General features: G+C 50.6%; 4 protein-coding genes across 10 annotated transcripts in view; 2 read left to right on the forward strand and 2 right to left on the reverse strand.

The window, feature by feature from the left end:
- Nucleotides 1-68: 68 nt before the first annotated feature.
- Fbxl8 (F-box and leucine rich repeat protein 8) lies at nucleotides 69-3,731 on the reverse strand. Of its 2 annotated transcripts, none has more exons than XM_015496240.2 (3): nucleotides 3,602-3,731; nucleotides 1,905-2,103; nucleotides 69-1,371 (listed from the first exon to the last, which is right to left on the reverse strand). In XM_015496240.2, exons 2-3 carry the CDS (start codon nucleotides 2,054-2,056, stop codon nucleotides 399-401), a joined length of 1,125 nt encoding a protein of 374 aa, XP_015351726.1. In that variant the 5' UTR covers nucleotides 2,057-2,103; nucleotides 3,602-3,731; the 3' UTR covers nucleotides 69-398. The 2 variants fall into 2 exon arrangements, with proteins under 2 accessions (XP_015351726.1, XP_048648292.1); XM_048792335.1 differs by having other exon boundaries at nucleotides 1,905-2,150; nucleotides 3,602-3,709.
- On the forward strand, nucleotides 3,684-9,738 carry Tradd (TNFRSF1A associated via death domain). The gene is made up of 5 exons (XM_015496241.2): nucleotides 3,684-3,815; nucleotides 7,187-7,345; nucleotides 8,223-8,500; nucleotides 8,582-8,786; nucleotides 8,933-9,738. The coding sequence occupies exons 2-5, from the start codon at nucleotides 7,195-7,197 to the stop codon at nucleotides 9,241-9,243; spliced, it is 945 nt and encodes a 314-aa protein (XP_015351727.1). The 5' UTR covers nucleotides 3,684-3,815; nucleotides 7,187-7,194; the 3' UTR covers nucleotides 9,244-9,738.
- A 361-nt stretch (nucleotides 9,739-10,099) lies between these two features.
- B3gnt9 (UDP-GlcNAc:betaGal beta-1,3-N-acetylglucosaminyltransferase 9) lies at nucleotides 10,100-14,389 on the forward strand. Its single transcript, XM_015496242.2, has 2 exons — nucleotides 10,100-11,568; nucleotides 11,926-14,389. The coding sequence occupies exons 1-2, from the start codon at nucleotides 11,416-11,418 to the stop codon at nucleotides 13,183-13,185; spliced, it is 1,413 nt and encodes a 470-aa protein (XP_015351728.1). The 5' UTR covers nucleotides 10,100-11,415; the 3' UTR covers nucleotides 13,186-14,389.
- Nucleotides 13,948-21,408, reverse strand: part of Phaf1 (phagosome assembly factor 1) — a 28,181-nt gene continuing 20,720 nt past the window's right edge. For all 6 annotated transcript variants that reach the window (XM_015496244.2, XM_015496243.2, XM_048792328.1 and 3 more), the window contains 8 exons: nucleotides 20,456-20,589; nucleotides 19,966-20,049; nucleotides 18,366-18,448; nucleotides 17,750-17,793; nucleotides 17,183-17,226; nucleotides 16,975-17,033; nucleotides 16,290-16,362; nucleotides 13,948-15,430 (listed from right to left, as the gene is read on the reverse strand). In XM_015496244.2, coding sequence (XP_015351730.1) covers nucleotides 15,344-15,430; nucleotides 16,290-16,362; nucleotides 16,975-17,033; nucleotides 17,183-17,226; nucleotides 17,750-17,793; nucleotides 18,366-18,448; nucleotides 19,966-20,049; nucleotides 20,456-20,589 — 608 coding nt within the window. In that variant the 3' untranslated portion in view covers nucleotides 13,948-15,343. The remainder of the gene's footprint in view (nucleotides 15,431-16,289; nucleotides 16,363-16,974; nucleotides 17,034-17,182; nucleotides 17,227-17,749; nucleotides 17,794-18,365; nucleotides 18,449-19,965; nucleotides 20,050-20,455; nucleotides 20,590-21,408) is intronic.

Consider the following 21,408-nt stretch of genomic DNA (forward strand, 5'->3'; position numbering starts at 1 on the left):
TTTCTCGGCTCTGCGCGTTCCTCATCCTCCCCTTCAGAACCTAGCCCGCCTTTCACCGGATGCAGAGATACTGTAGGATTTGTTTATTTCACGCTCACCCCTAAGGCCGGGCCCACACCCGTGCCTGCCCTCCCCCCATGCCGGACCGCAGAGCTGGCATGGAGCATGCAGAAGAGCTGGGGGACCCCAGTGCGGCCGGGACTGAGCTGGCGTCTGCAGAAGTTGAGTGGACTCAGGGCACCTGTGCTGTACCGAACCCACACCGTGCCACGGGTCCCAAGAGGCACAAGAGACATGGAATTCCCAAGGAAAGAACTGGCAGTTTGAGTGTGCTTGGGAAATTCCTTCCAGCTTCTCCGAGGCCTCAGATTTGCAGAGGGGAGGGAGGGTTTGTCCAATCACCGCACGAACGTGGGCCGCCAAGGATGTGGCTCACGCTTTAGTTTGAGCGTGTAGCTGCGCAGACGCGGGCAGTGCGCGCGGAAGGCGTCCAACACCGATGTCCTCACGACGCAGAAGCAGTGTATTTCACGCAGGCCCGCGCACCGCGCCGCCAGCTCCTCTAGCGCAGTGTCCAGCTCTGATGAGGCGGAGGCGCGCACCTCAAGTGCGCGCAAGGTTGTGGCGTAGTGGCACGCAGCAAAACGCAGCGGACCTATAGTGTCACCCGAGAGGTTGAGACGCAGTGTAGCCACGGGTACTGCAGGTTGCAGGACTCGCATCACGCTTTCAGCTGGCAGTGCAGGCTCCAGCTCCAGCTCCACAGTCAGCCCAGGGTGGCGGCAGTGCAATGCTGCCCAGGCTTGATCGGGCAGTGGGGACGCGCGTGCATCTTCAGGGCTCGCGCACCGCAGGGCCAGGAGTGCAAAAGGCGCGCGATCTGGCTCAGCCAGCGCATCGAGGACAGCGTGGGACAAGCTGGCCAAGTGCAGGCCAAGGGTGCGCAGGCGCGGGCAGGCAGCCAGTAGCTTGAGTACTGAGCCTGGCCCCACGCTGTCCACCAGCGTATGGTTATCTAGGAAAAGGCTGCGGAGTTCTGGACAGCCACAGGCTACCTGCAGCACCAGCGTGTCATCCAGTGTGAAGGGCAAGCGCCGCAGGTCAAGGTGGCGCAGCTCGCTGGCGGTCCCACAGAGGGCATGCACAGCATCCAGGATGTCTCGGCCTGCGTCAAAGAGCGGTTTGTCTCCGTGGCACTCCAGGCTCAAACCTCGAAGACCAGGGGCACGGTCTGCCAGTGCAATCAGCAGCTCGGTGGCTGCCTGGCGACTCGGCTTCCTCGACGGCTCAAATTCCAGCTGTAAGTTGTGAATGTGGTCCAGGCAGACAGACAGATATGGCGGCAGTATGCCTTCCCATTCACTGTCACAACTTGGGTTAGAACAGTGAAGAAAAGGCGTTGGCAGCCTCATAACGACAGGGGAGAACCCTCCACCAACCTCTCAATTTGGATGCCAGCTGCCCTCCCCACTTCCTGTTCCCAATGCACACACCTCTCCCTCTGCACCATGCCTTTGCCCCACGGCAGCAGCTGAAACCCTGGCATAGACAGCCAATATTTCAGGAACTATAGCTGTCCTAAGGAAGCACGTGGGCACCTTGAACTGCCAGGTTCAAATTTCACCTCTGCCACTCTATGGATGAGTGGCCAGCGGGAAGTGATTTTCTTTGCCTCTGTTTCCTATCAGTTCAATAATAATACTGTCACACCAGGTTTTCATGAGGATTAAATGGGTTAATATATGAATCTTATGTATTGTTAATATGTATTGGTATGTAGTAGGCGGTTAATAAATGTTAGGTTTTTGTTGTTTTTTCGGGAAGTCAATAAATCTCCCTAATCCCTGACTTCACAGGGAAAGTATAAAAATGAGGAATGGCAGGGGACAGAAAAGCCCTCTCACCTGATGTTTGTGTCGTGCCACACTGCACTGCTGGTGGCAGCAGCTGCCCAGGCCCTGCAGACCCCAGCGACAGCAGTACGATCCCTGAGAGACAGGTGGCGGAAGATGAGAGCAAGTACCTCCTGGGGCAGTTGTTCTCCTGGCTCCACCATGGTGTGGCTCTGGGTCGGGGGGCTTCACCACTTCCAACAGCTTCGGACTGGAGAGAGAGACAGGGTCATCCCTGGGCCCAGGAAACAGCTGAGCCTGGGTGTAGAAATATTTGTGGACTGAAAGTCGCTACATAATTTGCAGAACCCAGTACAAAATGAAGATATGGGATTCCTATTCACAACGTTAAGAATTTCAGAGCTGGGAGCGGTGGTGTACACCTGTAATCCCAGCTATTCTGGAGACTGAGGCAGGAGGATCACAAGTTTAAGGCAAATAGCAATTTAGGGAGAACCTGTCTCAAAATAAAAGAACTAGGGATATAGCTCAGAGGTAGAGCACTCTCCTAATATGCCCTAGTTTCGAGCTCCGGCACCATAAATAAATAAATAAATACGTTGCAAAATGTGGGGGCTCTGCCCCACTGCGCAGGTTTCAGGTTCATAATGTCGGCCCTGGGTGTCAAAGCGTTTCTGGCTCTTTAAACTGTTTTTTCAATTGTGTAGTCACCAGGTGACTACACAGGTTCCAAGTTGAGAAACCTTGTCCAATCCCGCCAGCCACTAGAGAGTGACTAGGATTAAGGAGACGGAAGAATTTATAAAGAGTTTTGTCAGGGACAACGAGCCAATCAGAGAGCAGTGGCATGGGCGGAGCCCGGCGGGATCCACCCAGAGAGGGGAAACGTCTTTGCAGCGGGGGTCTAGCCCCGGAGTGTCCCGGGTGCTTTCTAAAACCGGCAAGACCTGCAAGGAAAAGCATGAGATCTGGGGACAGACGGTTCTTGCCTCTGAGGAGCTGTAGTTCAAATTTGGATCCTGATCCTTGAGCAGCCCTGGCTCCCGCTTAGTAATTTGGAACTCCCTAGAGTCACCCCAGAGCGCAGCTTTTAGAGGGAAAATGTGCGTCCTCTTTTTTTTTTTTTGTGTGTGTGTGTGTGTGTGTGTGTGTGTGAGAGAGAGAGAGAGAGAGAGAGAGAGAGAGAGAGAGAGAGAGAGAAAGACTGAACTTACCACTAACCCCAGTCATTTTTATTTTTTGAGACTGCCTCGCTAAAATGCCCAGGCTGACCTTTAACTTGGGATCCTCCTGCCTCAGTTACCTGAGTAGCTGGAATTACATTCGTGCACCACCGCGCCTGACCTATGAAGTTGCCAGTTTTGTTTCAAGGTGCCTTAAGTGTTCTGTGCACATTTCACATCACTTACTAGTATTTTCCCCCGTATCTTCCAAGGTAGAGGTCTCTTCTGGAATATGTGTGACGTGTACGCTGGGGATTGGATACCTAGGCCAGGTTTGTACCTGGGACCCATGGCACAGGGTTTTTAGTGTGTTTAGTAGAGATCAGATTGTCAAACTAGATCCCTAGGGGGCACTAGAAAATTCTGATCACCAGGGGGCGCCTTCTTGTTGATCCACCAGGAACAGATGAAAGTCTGGCAGCTCTTACACTGTAGCCCTCCCCCCTCGTAAAAACTGCAAGCCCAAAAGTCACGACCTGCGGGCAATTCTTCCTGCCATCCAACCTCGGGCGCTGGTAATCTTACCTGCTCAGCGGACCAGATGGGCTTTGCCCAGAGACAGTGGACTGGCAGCAGAGAACAGCAGGGTGGGAAGGAGCTGCCTGGAAGGCGGGACACGAGGACGAACTGGGCGGCTCGAACAGGGGCACCGCCCCAGCGCCTCGGCGCACACCCGGAAGCGGCTCAGTGCAGCGGAGCCTGGCGGGCGTGGGAACCCAGGCCCGGCCAAGGCGGGCAGGTTAGTGCAGTTAATGGGTGGGCTTGCTGGTGTGGCAGGAGCAGAGGCTGATCCTGGCTCTCAAGCGTGGGCATCGCGCGGTTGTTACCGCGGCTGCTTTGGCCAGCTACTGCGGCGGCCTCTTGGGCTCTTTCAATGGGAGGCGGTGGGGAGTACGGAATTTGACCCTTGCAGGTTCCTTGCCCCAACCAAGGGCTTTTGCCGGGTGGCAGGGCCCTGAACATGAGGGTGAAGGAAGGGCAGGGCTGGTGTGAACAGTTCTGTGAGCCGCGAACTCCGGGCACGTGCAGAATGAAGGTGGACTAGTGGGAACCGGGGAAGCTCCTGTAAAGAGGCCTGAAACAGCTAAAGAGCTCCCAAACGGGGGCAGCAGATGAGTAGGGGGCGCTCCTGGCTGGTCGCCCAGAATTGCAGGCTTTCAGTCCTTGGGCCACTCTTGAGGGCTGTCCCTGCCGATCAGCCTGGTTGGCCTCCTGTAGTTGGCGCACTTTTTGGTACTCAAATATCCATATAATGTCATCCAGATAAATGTTACAGGGCCAGCCTGGAAGCCTAGGGCCAGCCTGGAAGCCTTGGCCCAGACGGAGCAGGGGCGGACTCTTGGTGGGTGAGGCTCGGGGCTTCCCGAAGAGGGGTTTTCTGTGGAAGGACACGCAGGAAGGATGATTCCCAAAAGGAAAATCTCGAGCTCCAGCTCCAGCTGAGCTGACTTCTGCCACGTGCCTAGTACTAGTATGTTGGGCATTGCCCCATCTCCAGGTTTCCAGTGCTTACCTAGCAGGCCTGATCTGTTCCATTTTGTCCCTACTTATATTCTCTGAGGTCATCAGGTCAGCATTTACTTCCAAGTCAGGGGGCTAGGAAGATATGAAAGTGGAAACATTTCCAGGGTCCCCTAGGCCACTTATCCAGGGCTTCCCACTTGTTTTGCCTCTTTGGCTTGCTCCCAACCTCTGTTGGCCCTACTTGTCATCTGCAGAGGTTTGAGTTTCATCCTGTTGTTTTTCTTTCTTTCTTTTTTTCTTCTTCTTCTTTTTTTTTTTTTGTTACTAGGGATTTATCACTGAGGTACATTCTCACCACCTTTTTTGGGGTACTGGGGATTGAACTCAGGGCACTCAACCACTGAGCCACATCCCCAGCCCTATTTTGAATTTTATTTAGTGATGAGGTCTCACTGAGTTGCTTAGTACCTCCCTGTTGCTGAGGATGGCTTTGAACCCACATCCTCTTGTCTCAGCCCCTGAGCTGCTGGGATTACAAGCCTGCACCACTATGGCTGGCCCCCCATCCCTTTTAATAAAGACATTTACTTTGCTTTTTTTTTTAACACAAAGGAAATGTGTCTTTATTTTATTTTTGGTGGTGGGAATTGAAGCCAAGGCTTGAACATGCCAGGCAAGCACTCTACCACTGAGCTATAGTACCAGCCCCAAATGTTTCTATCTTACATAAAGTAGAAGATATTGCTGAATAAAATGAAACAAAAATTACCTCAGCCACTCCCCCCATCCTGATCTGTTAATTTTCAGACTATTGTTTTGGGTAAATACACAGTATTAATGTTTTAATTATGTAATGACTTGTATGGAGTGGGGACTCCAAAAAGTGTGTCCCCTGTGCTCAGACCCAGGGTAGGGCCATTGCCAGTTTTCATTTCTCTTGCCAGGGTGGGTAATGCTGGAGGGCCTAAATAGTGTTCTAGCTTTGGCCCTCAGGTTAGAGCCTGGGGAAGGTCTGAAATGCAGCCTCTGCTCTCTGCCTTAACCTCAAGATTCTTACTTTCTCCTCAAGGAAGTTCAAGGTTGGCTCCTCCTGGGACCCCCCTCCCCTGAGGCTCCCTGTCTATAAATAGAAGACAGCTGGGACTCCTCTTTCTGTCCTGCCCAGAGCTTGGGCTCAGCACCCTTCTGAACCCACTATCTGTAAATGCTGACAGAAAGTAAAGGAATGTGACTTATGGGATAAGGAGCTGGGGAATTGAGTGCATTTCTAGAAAGAGGGGGTATCCCCTCAGGTGAGCTGGCGGACTTGCCTCTTCCTGGGCCAATAGCTGGGAGGCCACTGAACAGAGGGTCAATGCATTGGTTGCCTGGCTGGGAATTTTGCTTCCTGCCAGACTTTGATAGAAGATGACTGGAGAAGATGTTACTACTAAGGAGCTCTGACTATCTGGATAGGAATGAACCTACAATAGAATAATTTGAGTTGGAGAAGAGCCCAATTCCAAGGACTTATAACAAAGAGGGATGGGTTTTCTTACATACCTGAACAGTCCAGGCTGTAAAAGCTTCAGGGACAGCTGGATCCAGGGCCATAGTGTGGTTAGAAGTTCCCTTCTCCATCTCTTGGCTTTGTTTCCTTCTGTGTTGGTTTCATTCTCAACCAGGCACTTCCCAAGCAATGGCAAAACAGACCACCCCTTCCTTCAGTTTAGCCCCAGGGGAAAGGAAATTAGTACATCTTTCCTATTGATCCAGGCAGAGTTGCACGGTTGATTCTCACTGGTCCAACTTGAGCCCTATTCCCCAAACCCAAACTAGAATAGTGAGTGGAATATGCAGTTTGGTCAGACTTGCTTCATATGACCAGACCTGGACAGAGATTGAGAAAACAAAGGAAGAAAGTTCTTAGAGGTGTCTTGGGATTGGGAGAAGGAATCTGGGTGGGATTAAACTTCAGGTTTCTTTTGAAGTGAAGCCAGGTGTAGTAGTGGGAAGGTAGATGAAATAACCTAAGGGTAGGGGCTGTGGACCCACAGGGACCCTGGGGACCCAAGTTTAAGCTGAAGGCAAGGCCAGGACCTGGGTCTGGTTGGCCTTGGGGCATTGGCACTATCCAGAATAGTCTCGTCAGTTTTGGTAAAAAAAGACACTGGCCTGAGCTAGGGTTGTGGCTTAGTGGTAGAGCGCTCACCTAGTAGAATGCTCACCTAGCACATGCGAGGCCCTGGGTTGGAGCCTCAGCACCACATAAAAATAAATAAATGAAATAAAGGTATTGTGTCCAACTAAAACAAAAAAATTTAAAAAATATATTAAAAAAAAAAAAGACACTGACCTGAGGAGGAGGCAGAGCTTCTCTGCTTCCACTGCAGGGTCCACCTCCACTTTTCTGCCACCATGATCCTGGATTTTTTCTGGAAGATAATGGAAGGACAATATTCACTAAGTCTGGGCTAGGAGGGGCTCTGTTTAGAGCCAGAGGCACAGGGTGCCACCTGTAAGACGGTGAACTCTTTACCTCAAGTGTGCCAGTTGAATCGGCCACTGAGCCTGCAGGACAAACAAATGTTCGCAGTGTTTTGCTGCACATGGGACTGGACGGTTGTCTCCAAGGCTAGGATAACCCAGATGCCTGTCTGTCTCTAGGAGGCAAGATGGCAGCTGGGCCAAATGGGCACGAAGAGTGGGTGGGCAGTGCATACCTGTTTTTGGAATCCTTACTGGACAAGGTGGTTCTGTCTGATGCCTATGCACACCCCCAGAAGAAGGTGGCAGTATACAGGGCTCTACAGACATCATTGACAGGTGGGTAAATGGGTAGGAATGGGAGAAGAAGAGGTGGGCTAGGCTCTTTTGTGGGTGGGGCAGGGGTAATACCCCACCTCCTGGATTTGGTGGGCCTGGGCTTATAGCCACTTTCAGGAAAAGAATTGGTGAGGGAGGGTAAGTGTAAGGTAGAGAAAACTGGATGTGTAGGATTTGTCTTCTCTGCTTACTGCATGTGTGTCCTTGAGCATAATCATGTTTATCCATGATTGTACATCTACCTATTTCTGCACTAATGTCCCGCTACTCTATGCCCCCCACTCTGGAGCAGCCAGCTCACTCCTTTCTAGTAATCACAAGTTTCTCTCTTTTGTTTTCCTCTCTCACTACAGTACTCCTTGCCCAAGACCCTTCCCCACTACTTACCATTCCAGGTTCTTCTTTCTCATCTCAGGGTAGAAGCCACAGGAGGCTGAAGCTGGTTGGGGCATCCAGCTCCAACCTTAGAAAATCAAGAACCCCTCTCTTTCCAGGGGAAAGGGAACCACACTAGGTGGAAGCCAAAGACCTGAGACCTCCTGCCCTTCCCTGCCTGCCTATGCACATAGCCTGGTGGCCCAGGGCATATGCCCCATTTCTGTGTTGCAAAGCCCCTCTCTTCCATTTGGGATTTATGAGATAGGGCTAGGTGGCACCCACTCTTATCTTGGAATGTACTCTATGATAGGTCCTGGCCTGCTTTCTGGGTTGTTGCTGTTTGCATTCCCTTTTTTGTTTCCCAGCTGGGTACTCTGGATAATCTAGTATCCCAGGTCAGAGAATGGGGACGGGGTTTGACCATGGGCTTTGCCCCACCTCCGGCTTGGAGAACGCCCCACTTGGGGACCACCTGGAGCCTGACTGCTCACCTCCGCAGAGAGCGCCGAGAGCCCAGACGTGCTGCAGATACTCAAGATCCACCGCAGCGACCCGCAGCTGATTGTGCAGTTGCGTTTCTGTGGGAGACAGCCCTGTAGCCGCTTCCTCCACGTCTACCGGGAGGGAACTCTGCGCGCCAAGCTGCAAAGTTGCTTGGCAGCAGCGCTGGCCCAACGCTCTGTACCGCTGCAGCTGGAGCTGCGCGCTGGTGCCGAGAGGCTAGATGCTTGGCTGACGGACGAGGAGCATTGTTTGAATTGCATCTTAGCCCAGAAGGTGCGGCAGGATGGGGTCCGCATGGGGTAGGGTGGGGATTCACGGATAAAAGCCCCTCTGACCTCGTACTCCCTTCCCTAGCCCGACCGGCTCCGGGATGAGGAACTAGCTGAGCTGGAAGATGCGCTCTGCAATCTAACGTGTGGTTTGGAGGGCCAGGGTGATAATGTGGATGTGGATGTTGATGTCGTCCCAGCCCCCTCGCAGTCCCTGGTCCCCTCTCCGCCAGAGGAAAAGCCACCGCCCTTGTCTGGACAGACGTTTCTGTTCCAGGGTCGGCCAGTAGGTGAGGTGCAAGCGCAAAGGTGGGGTCCCCAGGAGGTTGGAGTTTGGGCAGGGGTGATGGTTAGGCTGTACGTCAGTGGCTGGGCACAGGTGGGGGCCGGCTCTTGGGTCCCTCCCACCCATCTGCCTCCCCAACTCCCTCCACAGTGAATCGGCCACTGAGCCTGCAGGACCAACAGACGTTCGCACGTTCAGTGGGCCTCAAGTGGCGTAGGGTGGGACGCTCACTGCAGCGCAGCTGTCGGGCATTGCGCGACCCAGCGTTGGACTCACTGGCCTATGAATACGAGCGTGATGGGCTGTACGAGCAGGCCTTCCAACTGCTGCGTCGTTTCGTGCAGGCGGAGGGCCGCCGAGCCACACTGCAGCGCCTAGTAGAGGCGTTAGAGGAGAATGAGCTCACCAGTCTGGCAGAGGACCTGCTGGGCCTGGCAGGTCCTGATGGAGGCCTGGCCTAGACCCGGTTCCAAGGATGCAGCAGTCCACCACGAGCCCAGCAGCGTTTGGAGCATCTGGATGGTTCTAGAGTCCCTTCTGCTACTACTGTTACTATTGCTGACCCTCCTTCCAAATCCACTGGAACCCTACATTTAAAACCTCTACTTCACTGAGCTGCAGCAGCAGAGTTGAGTGCCTTCTCCAGGATCCATAGGAACACCTGCTGAGCTCCTGGGACATACCACTGGGGATTCTGCTCTAGATTCTTTGATGGAGACAGTATGAATGTCGTTCCCATCCTCCCCTATCCCCAAAAGAGAATCTTCTGGCTAGCCCTCACCCCCTTCACTCCTTGAACAGTGACTCCATAAGCGCCTGGAATTTCCTTGTCCTAGGCACCACCCTGGGTGCTGCAAATACTGTAGTGAGCCAAATACCCAAATCCCGCTTGCCCCAGCTCACTCAGTGTGAGACCCAAGTACTTAGCAATGGTAATAAAATGTAACTTTCACTCAGGGAATTGTGGGAACACAGAGGCCTACCCCAGCCTGGTGTTAGGCTCCTGAAGAGATGAGCTGGTGGGAAGGGTGAGGTGGGGAGTTGAGAGAAAGGCAGTGCTCTGGGCATAGCAACACCCTGGGGTCTTGAGGAAGGGAATAGGGAAGAGAAGTGTAGAGTGGCTGGAGAGGGTTGCTGAATGACCCATCAGTGAAGGAGAACATGGAGTCTGGTGAGCCATTTTACAGAATTTGGATTTAATAATGAGGCCAGTGAGAAGCCTTTGAAGGGTTTGGGAATTAAGACTGGGAGGCTGGTGAGGATGGAGGGGGGGGGGAAGGAGGGGCGCGCACGGAGAGAGGGGGAGGGAGAGAGGGAGAAAATGCAAGAAAAAGCAGCAAGAAGGAGACAGATACTGGGGCAGTGGCTGCAGCAATGGAGGAAAAGAGATGAACACTAGGAGATCTTCAGGAAGAAGAATGGGCCTTGGTAACCCTGGATTGGAATGGGGTAAAGAGGACCCAAAGTTTCTTCCTTTGCCAGTGGGATGGAGGCTTGGGGTTGCCCTGTTTGCTCTGTTCATGGGAAATGGTGTTCCTGTAGGACATCCAGTGAGGGAGTGTGAAGGCTGCTGGGTATATAGTTCTGGGTTTAGGAGTTGGGTCACAGGTAAAGATTCATGAATGGACAGATAGTGGGACTGAAGGACACTTACTAGAAAAGTGTAACCCCAAGAATAAAGAGGAAAACCAGGGGTTTGGGGGTCAGGGAATACTGTGGTAAGAAAGCCAGCTGACAGATCAGTTGAGACTGAGGTGTATTCAGTTAATAACATGGAGATTCTGGGTGGAGGTACCATGGAAAGGAGTGGGAAGTGAAGCAGTGATGCACACCTTTGCTGGGGGTTTTCTACTCCAAGCTCTACCACATAGGCTGAGGTCTGGAGACCCTGAGTTCCAGGAAGAGATAGTTGAAAGCTGGCAGCAGAGTTAGGCAAGGACTGGGCTCTCAGGCTCCAGGGTGCCACTCTGCTCACCTTGATCTCAGGTCAAAGCCTTTGCTGAGTGACCTCTTCCAGGAGCTTTACCAATCCCTGCTAACCCAGTCTGGTCAGCAGTGGCACAGACACAAGACATTTCTATGTGCAGGAGGCTCTGCGGGGGAGCAGGAGACTCAAAACTGAATCTGGGACTGGACTCAGGCTTATAAGCTCCTGGAAGACAGGGCTGCAGTGCTTGCCTGGGAAGTTAATGCAGACAGGGTTGACCTGCTGTCTTGTATCCCAATGGGGACAAAGGAGAGGTGGGATGGGGGAAGCACAGAGGATTCCTGGACTGAATTCCAAAAGATTTGGGACAGTACTTTCTGCCTGTATGATCCTCCTGGGCCTAAGAAGCAGCGTCCCCATCTGGGCCTAAGTAATGAGAACTGTTGTAAGAATTGGAGAAGCAGTTTTGTGTGTGCAAACCGTCCTCACTCGGCAGTTTACTGGGTGGCAGGCGGGGGGCATTCCGTGCGAGTGGGGGTAACCAGAGACACCGATACTTACCGGGCCTCAGAAACGCGGTCTTGGGGAGTCTGAGCTAGCACCAAGAACAGGCCTTCCCAGCAAGAATTGCCCCTAAGGAATCCTCTCAGGGATTTATCCTCACTCGGAGTTCCCGGCGCGGCGCCGGGGCGGAGCTGAGCTCCAGATGTCCGGGCGCGCACAGCTGGAGGGTCACGTGGCACGGCCTCGGTCCCCTTCCTGCCAACACTGCATTTGGCCCAGGCCCCGTCCATGGCCGCCCTTAGGACCCTGCGCTGAGCCCGAGGCTCCAGCGTCGGGGGGCCACGCCGCTCCCAGAGTGAGTGTCGGGATCCCAGAGACAGAGGTTGGGGCGGGGAGAAGAAAGGTAGAAGGGATTCGGTCTTAGCGTGAGGGGTGGGAAAAAGTAGGGCTGAGAAAGGGCCTTTCTGCCCTGCTTTCGCCTCTTGGGCACCGTCCCGGGCTGGAGTCCAGGGGATGGGAGTTCGCTACAAGGGGGAACATCTTGTCCCTTCAGGCTGCTAGTCCCAGGGGTGCGAGGAGGAGGTGCAACGGAGGGGAATGAACTGCCGGTAGTTTAAGACCCCCCCCCAGGGTGTGGTCTCCCGCACCCTCCTCTCCGGGAGGCGGGGCTTGGAGCCTCTGACCCCCAACCGCCACCCGTCCTTGCTTCCAGAGGCTCTGCGGGCGACCCTTCGAAGAGAGGGCGGGCGTCGGCCACGCGGTCATGAGGAGGCGGCTGCGCCTACGCCGGGACGCGTCACTCACGCTGCTCCTCAGCGCCGCCCTTGGCCTCTTACTGTATGCGCTGCGCGACGGCGCGGCCCCCACTACTAGCACGCCGCAAGCGCGAGGGCGGGAGGCACAGAGACCCACCCCAGGTCCCCGAGCATTCCAGGTACTGGACTCTGGCGCAGCCCCACCGGCCTACGAAGGGGACACGCCGCCATCGCCCACTCCCACCGGCTCCTTTGATTTCCGCCGCTACTTGCGCGCCAAGGACCAGCGGCGCTTTTCACTCCTCATTAACCAGCCTCACAAGTGCCGTGGTGATGATGCACCTGGTGGCCGACCTGACCTGCTCATAGCTGTCAAGTCGGTGGCAGCTGACTTCGAGAGGAGACAAGCCGTGCGCCAGACGTGGGGTGCCGAGGGTCGCGTGCAGGGGGCACTTGTACGCCGTGTGTTCTTGCTGGGGGTGCCCAGGAGTGCAGGCACCAATAAGGCTGACCCAAAGGGGGTGGGCACACAGACACACTGGCGTGCACTGCTGCATGCTGAGAGCCATGCATATTCGGACATCTTGCTCTGGGCCTTCGACGACACTTTTTTCAACTTAACACTTAAGGAGATCCACTTTCTGGCCTGGGCCTCAGCCTTTTGCCCCAACGTGCGCTTTGTTTTTAAAGGTGATGCTGATGTATTTGTACACGTGGGGAACCTGCTGGAGTTCCTAGCATCGAGGGATCCTGCGCAGGACTTGCTTGCAGGTGACGTAATAGTGCAGGCGAGGCCAATCCGTGCTAGGGCCAGTAAGTACTACATCCCAGAGGCTGTGTATGGCCTGCCTGCCTACCCAGCCTACGCAGGTGGTGGTGGTTTTGTTCTTTCTGGAGCTACGCTGCGCCGCTTGGCAAGTGCCTGTGCACAGGTTGAGCTCTTTCCCATCGATGATGTCTTTCTAGGCATGTGTCTGCAGCGCCTCCGGCTCACACCTGAGCCTCACCCAGCTTTCCGTACCTTTGGCATTTCCCAGCCTTCTGCAGCACCACACCTGAGCACCTTCGACCCCTGCTTCTACCGCGAATTGGTTGTAGTACATGGGCTCTCAGCTGCTGACATCTGGCTTATGTGGCGCCTGCTGCATGGGTCACATGGGCCAGTCTGTGCACATAGGCAGCCCGTTGCTGCAGGCCCCTTCCAGTGGGGCTCTTAGCCACCCATCACAGTGCCAAGCTTCTCTTAGCCCCAGGATGGAACAGAAGAGAGTCTGAAGGAGATTCCTGTGTGGATTATTAAGGTGTGGGTTACTCTTTCCTAGATTACCTGTGTCTGCCTCCTCAGAATCCCAGGGTATGGAAACTGAGTTTGGCATTTCCTGTTGGCTCATACTACACAGAGGAGGTCTAAAAAACAATGTATTGGTGACCACAAGTAGAGCTATGGCTGAGGTGGAGGAAGACCATGTCTTGCCCAGCAGGCCCCAGAGCAATGGACATATTTAGTCATCCTAGTAGCACATAGGTGTGTGTTCAGGTGGAGGCTTGGTTTTGAACTCCTAGGATGATGCAGACACATGCAGCTCCTCAAGGCCAGGTCCCACAGCCTTCATGGACCTGGCAGGCATTCTGTCATAACTCAGTCTAAAGTAGACATGTTGCTTGCCACCTGCTTCTTCAATTGGATTCCCAGCCCTGTCTACATCTTTAGATCTTTCCCCTCTCAGGTCTGCTTTCCTGGGCCAACTCCAATAGGATCCAGGTCTGCCTGGTACACCATGGATAGAGCCATATCAAGGACAACTATGTCATGTTCCCAAAGTCTTTCCCCATCTCCTATACCCATACACTATGTCATTGTTAAAAGCTGTCCCGTCCCCTTCAGAGGAGCCATGGCTGTCTCCTCAGACTCTTCTACTATAAAATTTCTCATATTCTTCAACCACCCCCTTCCTAAGAAATAAATACTTCCACACTTATTTCAGTACAAATATCTCAGCAACAGCCCATGGCAAGCTGCTGCTGAGGGCACAGGTGCTTTATTGGAGAAGGGATGTGGGCAGGGGATGAGGATGGGTCCCTCATTCCAAGAGGATGGGAACAGTCCTGGCTACCCCTGACAGTAAAATGTGCAGGGTCTCTGGCCAGACCACTGTCCAAATGGGAAGACATTAGTCAGTTACAAAATCAAAGTCATGGGAGTGCCACATAAGCCTGACTATAGGACTAGGAACCATACAGGCACGTGGAGCAGATCCCCTGCACATTCATCATGAACTATACAGGATGAGGCTGTACATGAGTTAATTACAAAAGTTTCATATTTACAAAAATCTGTACACACATTTGAAAAACTCACAAAATTGTCATCTATGTATCACAAGTTGCTAGACCAAAATATTAAAAATGGGATTAAAATTATACATTTCTCTTAATTCTTTCCAAAAAGATTAATGTTTTTAAAGCATATATATGCTACTTTCCATTAGCCAGACCCATGAAGAGACCAAGCAGCCCAACCTCCCTGGAGCCCCCCAGCCTTGAGCCATGAATGGCCTGGTTTGAGGACAATGCCCAGGTTTGAGGCAGGGAGCTGGTCCACAGTGCAGAACAGAATCCTAAAACACAATGAAAGAGGAAGATGTCTTTGGCTAAAACTTTGGCATTAAATAAAAGAGGCAAACAGGATGGAAACATGCAGCCCTGCCAGCCAGGCTGGGCAGAGCAGGGGCACAGGCAACCTTGAAAGCTGGCTCCAAGAGTGGTGGGAACCAGGCCTGAACACATACCTGGATGGTAGAAAGCTGTGTTTCAACCAGTTGGGTGTGCTTCCTAGGACTGGTGGGCAATGGGTGCCAGAAAGGAACCAGGAAGGGCAGGTAGGCCACCTTGGCCACAGCCAGCTCATCAAGTAACAAAAGTGGATGTAGTGCAAATGTTGCTACCAAGTACTATGGACACGCTACCTTCCTGCCACAAGGGTCACATGGCAATGTGGAGCCAAAAGCAAGGACCCATGTCCTCGGCCACAGAAAGAGCCCCAAGTTTTCCCAATGGGTGTGGGACAGGGGCTGACATGTCCTGCCTCCTTACATGTTAGTAGAGAGCTTCTGAGTCCAGATATCAAGGATCAAAGTTTGTGCTTCTCTTTGCAGTCTGTGTTTCCTGCTGGCAGCAGCAGGCTTAGGATGGACAGAGAATATCTGGGCCCTTTGTCTCATGGCAAAGCACCCAGCCTGCGTTCCACCTCATAACATTCCAAGAGCCCTTCAACACTGGCAAGGTGTCCAAGAATACCCACAGGTGGTATAGAGACCCACTGAGCAGGATGCAATGCACAGTTCCATGGGTAGAGGGGCAGGGGTGGTGATGTCTCTAGGGTAGCTCTCCTGTTCTCAGGTGGGCACCAGGCCGGGGGGGCCCATACAGGGTCACCGAGGCAATGTGGTTGTTCTGCATGACCTGGTATAAGAAGAGGACAGTGGATCAAGGGACAGGGGAGAAGGAATAAAGGCAGATCCTGTGTGGCAGAGGGGTTGGCTAGAGGTCATATACACAAAGCCAAGGCTTCTTGACCCCTCAACTCCTCACAGTTTACACTAGGGTGCAGATCCTCTGCTGTTCCTCTTGGGGTACTTGACCTTTACCACACCTACTTGTCTAGTTCTTCTGGAACTGCTAAGGGCCTGCTAAAAGTATAGCTTCCAAGAAAAAAAAAAAAAAAAACCGAAAGAAAGAAAATAAAGAAAGAATGAAATNTTTAATCCCCAGTACCACCACCACCAAAAAAAAAAAAAAAAAAAAAAAAGAAAGAAAGAAAAAGAAAAAGAAAAAAAGGCTATCTATTCTTCTCCCAAGCCAGTGGGGCCTCCAGAGCCATTTGCCTACAGTACATTCATTCACAAAGGTTCCTAACATGCCCAGGGTTTGTCCCCACTGCCCCTTTCCCTGAGTACCTGGTTTCAGTACAGAGATCCCTGTAATCCTTCTCATTTTGTAGGAAACAGACTGCTTCAGCCTCCATAATTCCAAATTTCTTCAACTTTTCCCCTACTTTGTGGTCCTGGGGATGGAACCCAGGTCCTTGTGCATGCTAGGCAAATATTCTACCACTGAACTACATCCCCAGCTTACCCCAAATCATTTCTGAGCCCTTACTATTAAGTGTGGGTAGGCCAAGTACATGGACAGGGTTGCTGAGGAAAAATTAATCTACCCACCCTGGCACTTAGGCCCTTCCCAATTTTCCTCAATCACTTGCTTGTCCTTGCCATGACCACCAATGCCTCAGCAGCTTATTTCTATAAACTCCAGGACTTACCTCAAAGATCATCCGCTGAAGACCAAAGCAGAATGTGGAACCAAATGGGTTAGTGTTGTTTGGGGAGGAGGACCTGAGGCCAGAGAAAGCAGAATTAGAGGAGCAGACAAAGGTCTGAACAAGGTCAGCAAGGCATTCCCTTTTGGGATGTGGGCCACCAGCTAATTATCTCTTGTGGCTTTGAGTGTACTTCTGTCTCCATATAGGCCCTTTAGGTTCTAGGGGTAGGAATGGCCTGACTCAATTCAGAATTCTAGATAATCAAAGAGGGCTCAAAAAGTTACGGTGGAAATGGACAGGGGTGGTAAAAAGTCAGAATGGTTCTTTCAAGTGGAGCCTTGAGCCTGAGAAGAAGCTGTAGGCAGCATAGCAGCAAGGAAGGGTCTTTAGGTTATAGTAGGTAGTGGCTTTGATAGGAAAGAAGAGCCTGGGACAATTGGTCAAGACCACCTCTCATTTTGAATAATTGGTGATGAGAGGGCCTCCATACTTAGAAGTATGGTAGGGGGCAAACAACAAGACCAATTGGCTCAGTCCTAATGTGCAGGATGGAGCAGGAAGTATGTTTTGGCAACATCAGAAACTTCTATAATTTCTAAAGCAATACCCACTGGCAGACTTTCCTTGAGCCTTTTGGGCTTCAAGGAGCAGATGGAATGATCAGAGACAGCAAATGCTGACTCACCTGTGTAGGACAACGGGCTTCTCCACAGGGTGGCCCAGGAGTTCCTGGATATTGTCCCACTGCAAGATGGATGGGGAGCAGCAAGGGTTAGTAGGGACTTAAACACACCTGTGACTAATGACAGGCCTGGAGAACATGACCTAAACTGCCAGCAGGCTCATGCTCAAGTCTTTCTAAAGTTGCATCAGGTAGGAAAATAGGAACTCACCTTGCTGTAGGTTGTACATGTTTCTGTTTGACCATCTGCATTTTCTGAAAAGAGAACACAATAGGCAGGCTGGTAACTGGCCTAGGCCACCTGTGTCCTCAGCAGTAGGCAGAATTCAGATCTAGCTACCTTTTGCCCCAGGGTTAGAGTACACGGGAAGCATAGGCAGGATGGAGAATTTTGGAGCTCCAGGATTGAAGAGGATGGAGAGGAGAAGGAAGGTTAGCCAGGTATGAGCTACCAACTAGTAGCATGAGATGGGCACTAAGGATGGGTTCGGGGCACTGGATAATCATCTGTAGATAGGAAAATTTCCCCTTCAGAGGCCAGCAATCCCATAGTCAGAGGAAAAATCCTTGAAGGCCTCCAGGAGATTCTAGATCAAGAACAATGCAGCTCCCAGAATAAGGGACCTATCCCAGAGGAGCTGAGATTACCAGCAGAAGCAGGCAGGCAAAGGCTTCACTAATCTAACTACTACCACCCTCTCTATTTGGCTCTTCTCGAATCTCAGAATGGAAAAGTGACTCCCGAACCTCTTCCTTACCCCGAGGGGACACTACTCACCTTTCTTTATGGCTAGTGGGATCTTGAATTCACAGCGGTGATAACTACAGAAAAGGTAGATGAGGATAAAGGCTGGGCAATCTTGGAAACCCTGACCACTCCTACATCCCAATACTGTACCCCCCAAAAACCAGAATCAAAGACACCTCCCCAATGCCATGGCTCTGGATCCCTGACACAGCATTCATGGGGAGAGGCCAGATTAGGTACTGAAGACGAATAGAATAGGGCATGGCCTTAAGGTCTAAAGAGCCTAACACCTTGGATAAGGTATTGAGGCTTCTGATCCTTTTTCTCTATTTGGAAAATGGGCACATATGGAGAGAATGTAAAACATTGGACATTGTGGCAGGGACACAGCAGGCACTCAGTAAATATCCACCTCCTGTAAAACAGCAAGAATTCAGGCAGAGGGTTGGAGATGTAGGTCAGTGATAGAGCACTTGCATAGCATGTACAAGTAAAAATGAAAGAACTCAGGTAGAGATAAATTAGAGAATGCTCAAAGTCACAAATTCTTTTTCCTGTTTTATTTTTTTTTCTTTTTGTTTGTTTTGTTTTCTCCCCAGCCCAAAGCTCACTTACAAAAGGGGCAGATATGTGTAATTGTACTTACATGTTAAAATTATAATGCCCAGGGTAATTGGTGTGTAGGACAAATTTCTTCACTTTGTGGGTATTTGCATCGAAGAGGATGTCCTGGGATAGAAAAGGGTTTTTTATTATTTCTATTATTGAGGTAGTGCAGGAACAATTTCTAAAGACATGTCCATCTTGGAGATTTCCATTTCACCAAAGGGATGCTTGCAGGCATCCGCTCTCTTCCAAACAATAGTCAAGGGGACAGCTAAGGCCAAGCAACCTTAACCAGGGATTTTCAGTGGAGGAAGGAGGGCAAATAGCTGCAGGCTTGGCCGGCACAGGGGTTACAACTATACTTCCTAAGGAGAAAAACACATAAGGGAGACCTTTTCTACAAAAGCGCCTAATGAAAAATCTGAGTGCAGACTTTGACTCAAAGACTATCAAGAAGATTCAGGGACCAATTAACAGTAGAGGGTCTCAAAGGCACCTGGATATAATGTTGTGATTCTTTTTTTTTTTTTTTGGTGATACTGGGGATCGAACCCAAGGCCTTGTGCATGTGAGGTAAGCACTCTACCAACTGAGCTATATTCCTAGCCCTCCTGGCTATAATGAATGCTATGACCTGCCAGACTTTCCAGGCTTCTTTTATGCTCTCTATGGCAATCCCTAGAACTAAAGTCCATGTTTCACCAGGAGTTGGACCTGAATTTGATACAACCCATTGAAACACAAAGCTACCCATCCAAGCTTCTGACAGCTGCTCAGGTCTGGGACCCCAAGGTCACCTCTGAATCTACTCTGTACCAGTAGCCAACAAAGTCCTACCAAAGCTGTCCCTTCTTGGAATTTTCTCTGCTAGCTATTTTCACTGGCTCTTGAACTCAGGGGTCAAGCTGTAACATCACCATTCCCTCCTTTATTCTACCCTCAGGAGTTTATGACCTACAGTGGCTCCCACCCCCACTGCCCCAACTGACCCTTGGTTATGTTTGGTCTTTACCATATAAGCAGACCTTTCTCCTTTCTCCCTCTTAGGAAGCTATCCTTTGCTGTCTCAGATTACAGAAGGCTCAAAGCTAACTTAGAAGACCTATGGTTAGGTCAGTTCTGCCCTGAGATATTTTCTGCAGGCACACTATTTATACAACCATTTCTCATACATGCATCCTACCCACCCTACCCACCAGCTGGACTATCAGCACTGATGGCAGCAACCAGCTACATCCAGTTCCTTAGGTCCAGAGTACAGTGTTGTAACAATGCCTCTGGGATGGTCCTTTAAAAATAAAAAGCACACTCCTGGTTTGTGACTCTAGAAAAGGATTCTATGCTCTACAAAAGTAGCTCCAAAAACAGTTTAAAATGAATGACTATCACAGTCTCCATCTGTTCAGACTTCTTCAGAAAATAAGTCAAGACATACCAGAGAACTAGGTGTATTTTGGCATTTTGGAGTAGGAAAGGTATACTTTGGAGTACCAGAGCCTATGTGAAATAACACTAGGCAAAGTTAGCTGGGGCTAGGATGCCTAGGCACGGTTAAAGCTGCATGTGCACAGTCAGGTGTGCAAAGGTGTAATGCCCATCCCAAAAGAAACAAAATACTTTCCTAAGGCATCACAACTTACCACCCCAAGAGTGAAGTAGTTAAAAAAGTAGTCATTGCACTTGGATGGAACTTGCTTATGAGGGGAAGGAGAATGAATTTTCATCTATAGGAAAAAAAATAATAAATTAAAATATAACCCTTTAAATAGTTCTTGGTTAAGGAAAGTGAATAAATTGTGTTCCCTGTTTAACATTAAGCTGTTGGGTAAATGAGAGTATGGGAAATCTCAACTGCTGGTGAGTCCAGAAGGAAAGGGGCCAGAGATGGTTGACTATCGACTAGGCCTAGGTCTTTAAGAAAACATAGGCATTATGGACAGTGACACAGGAAGGGTCATTTGACCAACAAGGGCCAGAAAAAAGCTTTAAATTTACTTCACCATCAACTTTAAGTAGAACAGTTTCTGTGGGAAAATAGCACAATTTATATTTGTTCAAACTACTAATGACTAAAATGAGAGATACAAAGAAAGAAAGAGACTATTCACTATATAAACACATCTTTCCTACCTTGTCTTCTGACTTATAGAAGACCTTGTGTGGAGAGCCAAGCATGCTAAGAACATCTTGGCAGGAATCACCAAAATATACTGAGCGTTCAAATACCCGCATCTTGGCATCTGCTAATAGGCCAGGCCCACAACCTGCAGAGAACAAAGGAGAAGATAGATGTCAGGTTCTGCTCAGGGCTAGAGACACGGTAGCCCAAAGATTTAGGAGTCCCAGAGAGATGTTACCAGTTGCATGCTGCATTATCAGGTCTAGTCAAGTGGCAAGACTGTAATGCAAACAGAAATACCAGGTCACCAAGGCTTAAGTAAAACTCTATGAGAAATCACTATCTACTCAAAAATATTGCCAGGGATTCATTCAAGACCCCCAAATTCACATGGAAGTTCTAGAGACTTCAATCAGGTACTAAGTATTTCTCTACTGTCTACCATGGGCTAAGATGCTATTAGATGCTGAGGAAATACTGGAGAACCTGTCCATAATACTACATCCTGTCCATAAGCTTTATCACTGGAGCTTGTGACATAGTGGAGAAGATGCAACCTGATCATCATACAGCTGTGGTAAGTCATCAGCAGCAGGTATTGACAAGACAAAACGACTGTGTTAAGAGTTATTTCTCCCCCCCCGCCTAATACTTGGGACTGAACCCAGTATAACTGAATTATAGCCCCAGCCCTTTTTATTTATTTTGAGATAGGGTCTTGCTAAGTTGCCCAATCTTGTTTTAAACTTGCTTTAGCTTCCTGCTTTATTCAGCCTTCCGAATAGCTGGGGTTATAGGCATGCATCAATGTGTACAGCAAGAGCTATTTCTTTTTCTTTTTTTAAAAAAACTAGGGGGCCGGGGATATAGCTCAGTTGTTAAGAATGCACGCCTTACATGCACAAAGCCCTGGATTCAATCCCCAGCACCACAAAAAAAAAAAAAAAAAAAAAAAAAAAAAACC

Source organism: Marmota marmota, unplaced genomic scaffold, assembly GCF_001458135.2.
Source record: "Marmota marmota marmota unplaced genomic scaffold, marMar, whole genome shotgun sequence".
NCBI classification, from domain to species: Eukaryota; Metazoa; Chordata; class Mammalia; order Rodentia; family Sciuridae; genus Marmota; species Marmota marmota.

Coding starts and splice junctions, on each gene's coding strand:
- Tradd (XM_015496241.2), top strand. CDS start 7,195: ATGGCAGCTGGGCCAAATGGGCACGAAGAGTGGGTGGGCAGTGCATAC. Junction 7,346..8,222: donor TCTACAGACATCATTGACAG/GTGGGTAAATGG, acceptor TCACCTCCGCAG/AGAGCGCCGAGAGCCCAGAC. Junction 8,501..8,581: donor ATTGCATCTTAGCCCAGAAG/GTGCGGCAGGAT, acceptor TCCCTTCCCTAG/CCCGACCGGCTCCGGGATGA.
- Fbxl8 (XM_015496240.2), bottom strand. CDS start 2,056: ATGGTGGAGCCAGGAGAACAACTGCCCCAGGAGGTACTTGCTCTCATC. Junction 1,372..1,904: donor TGGCACGACACAAACATCAG/GTGAGAGGGCTT, acceptor TTCTAACCCAAG/TTGTGACAGTGAATGGGAAG.
- B3gnt9 (XM_015496242.2), top strand. CDS start 11,416: ATGTCCGGGCGCGCACAGCTGGAGGGTCACGTGGCACGGCCTCGGTCC. Junction 11,569..11,925: donor GGGGCCACGCCGCTCCCAGA/GTGAGTGTCGGG, acceptor CCTTGCTTCCAG/AGGCTCTGCGGGCGACCCTT.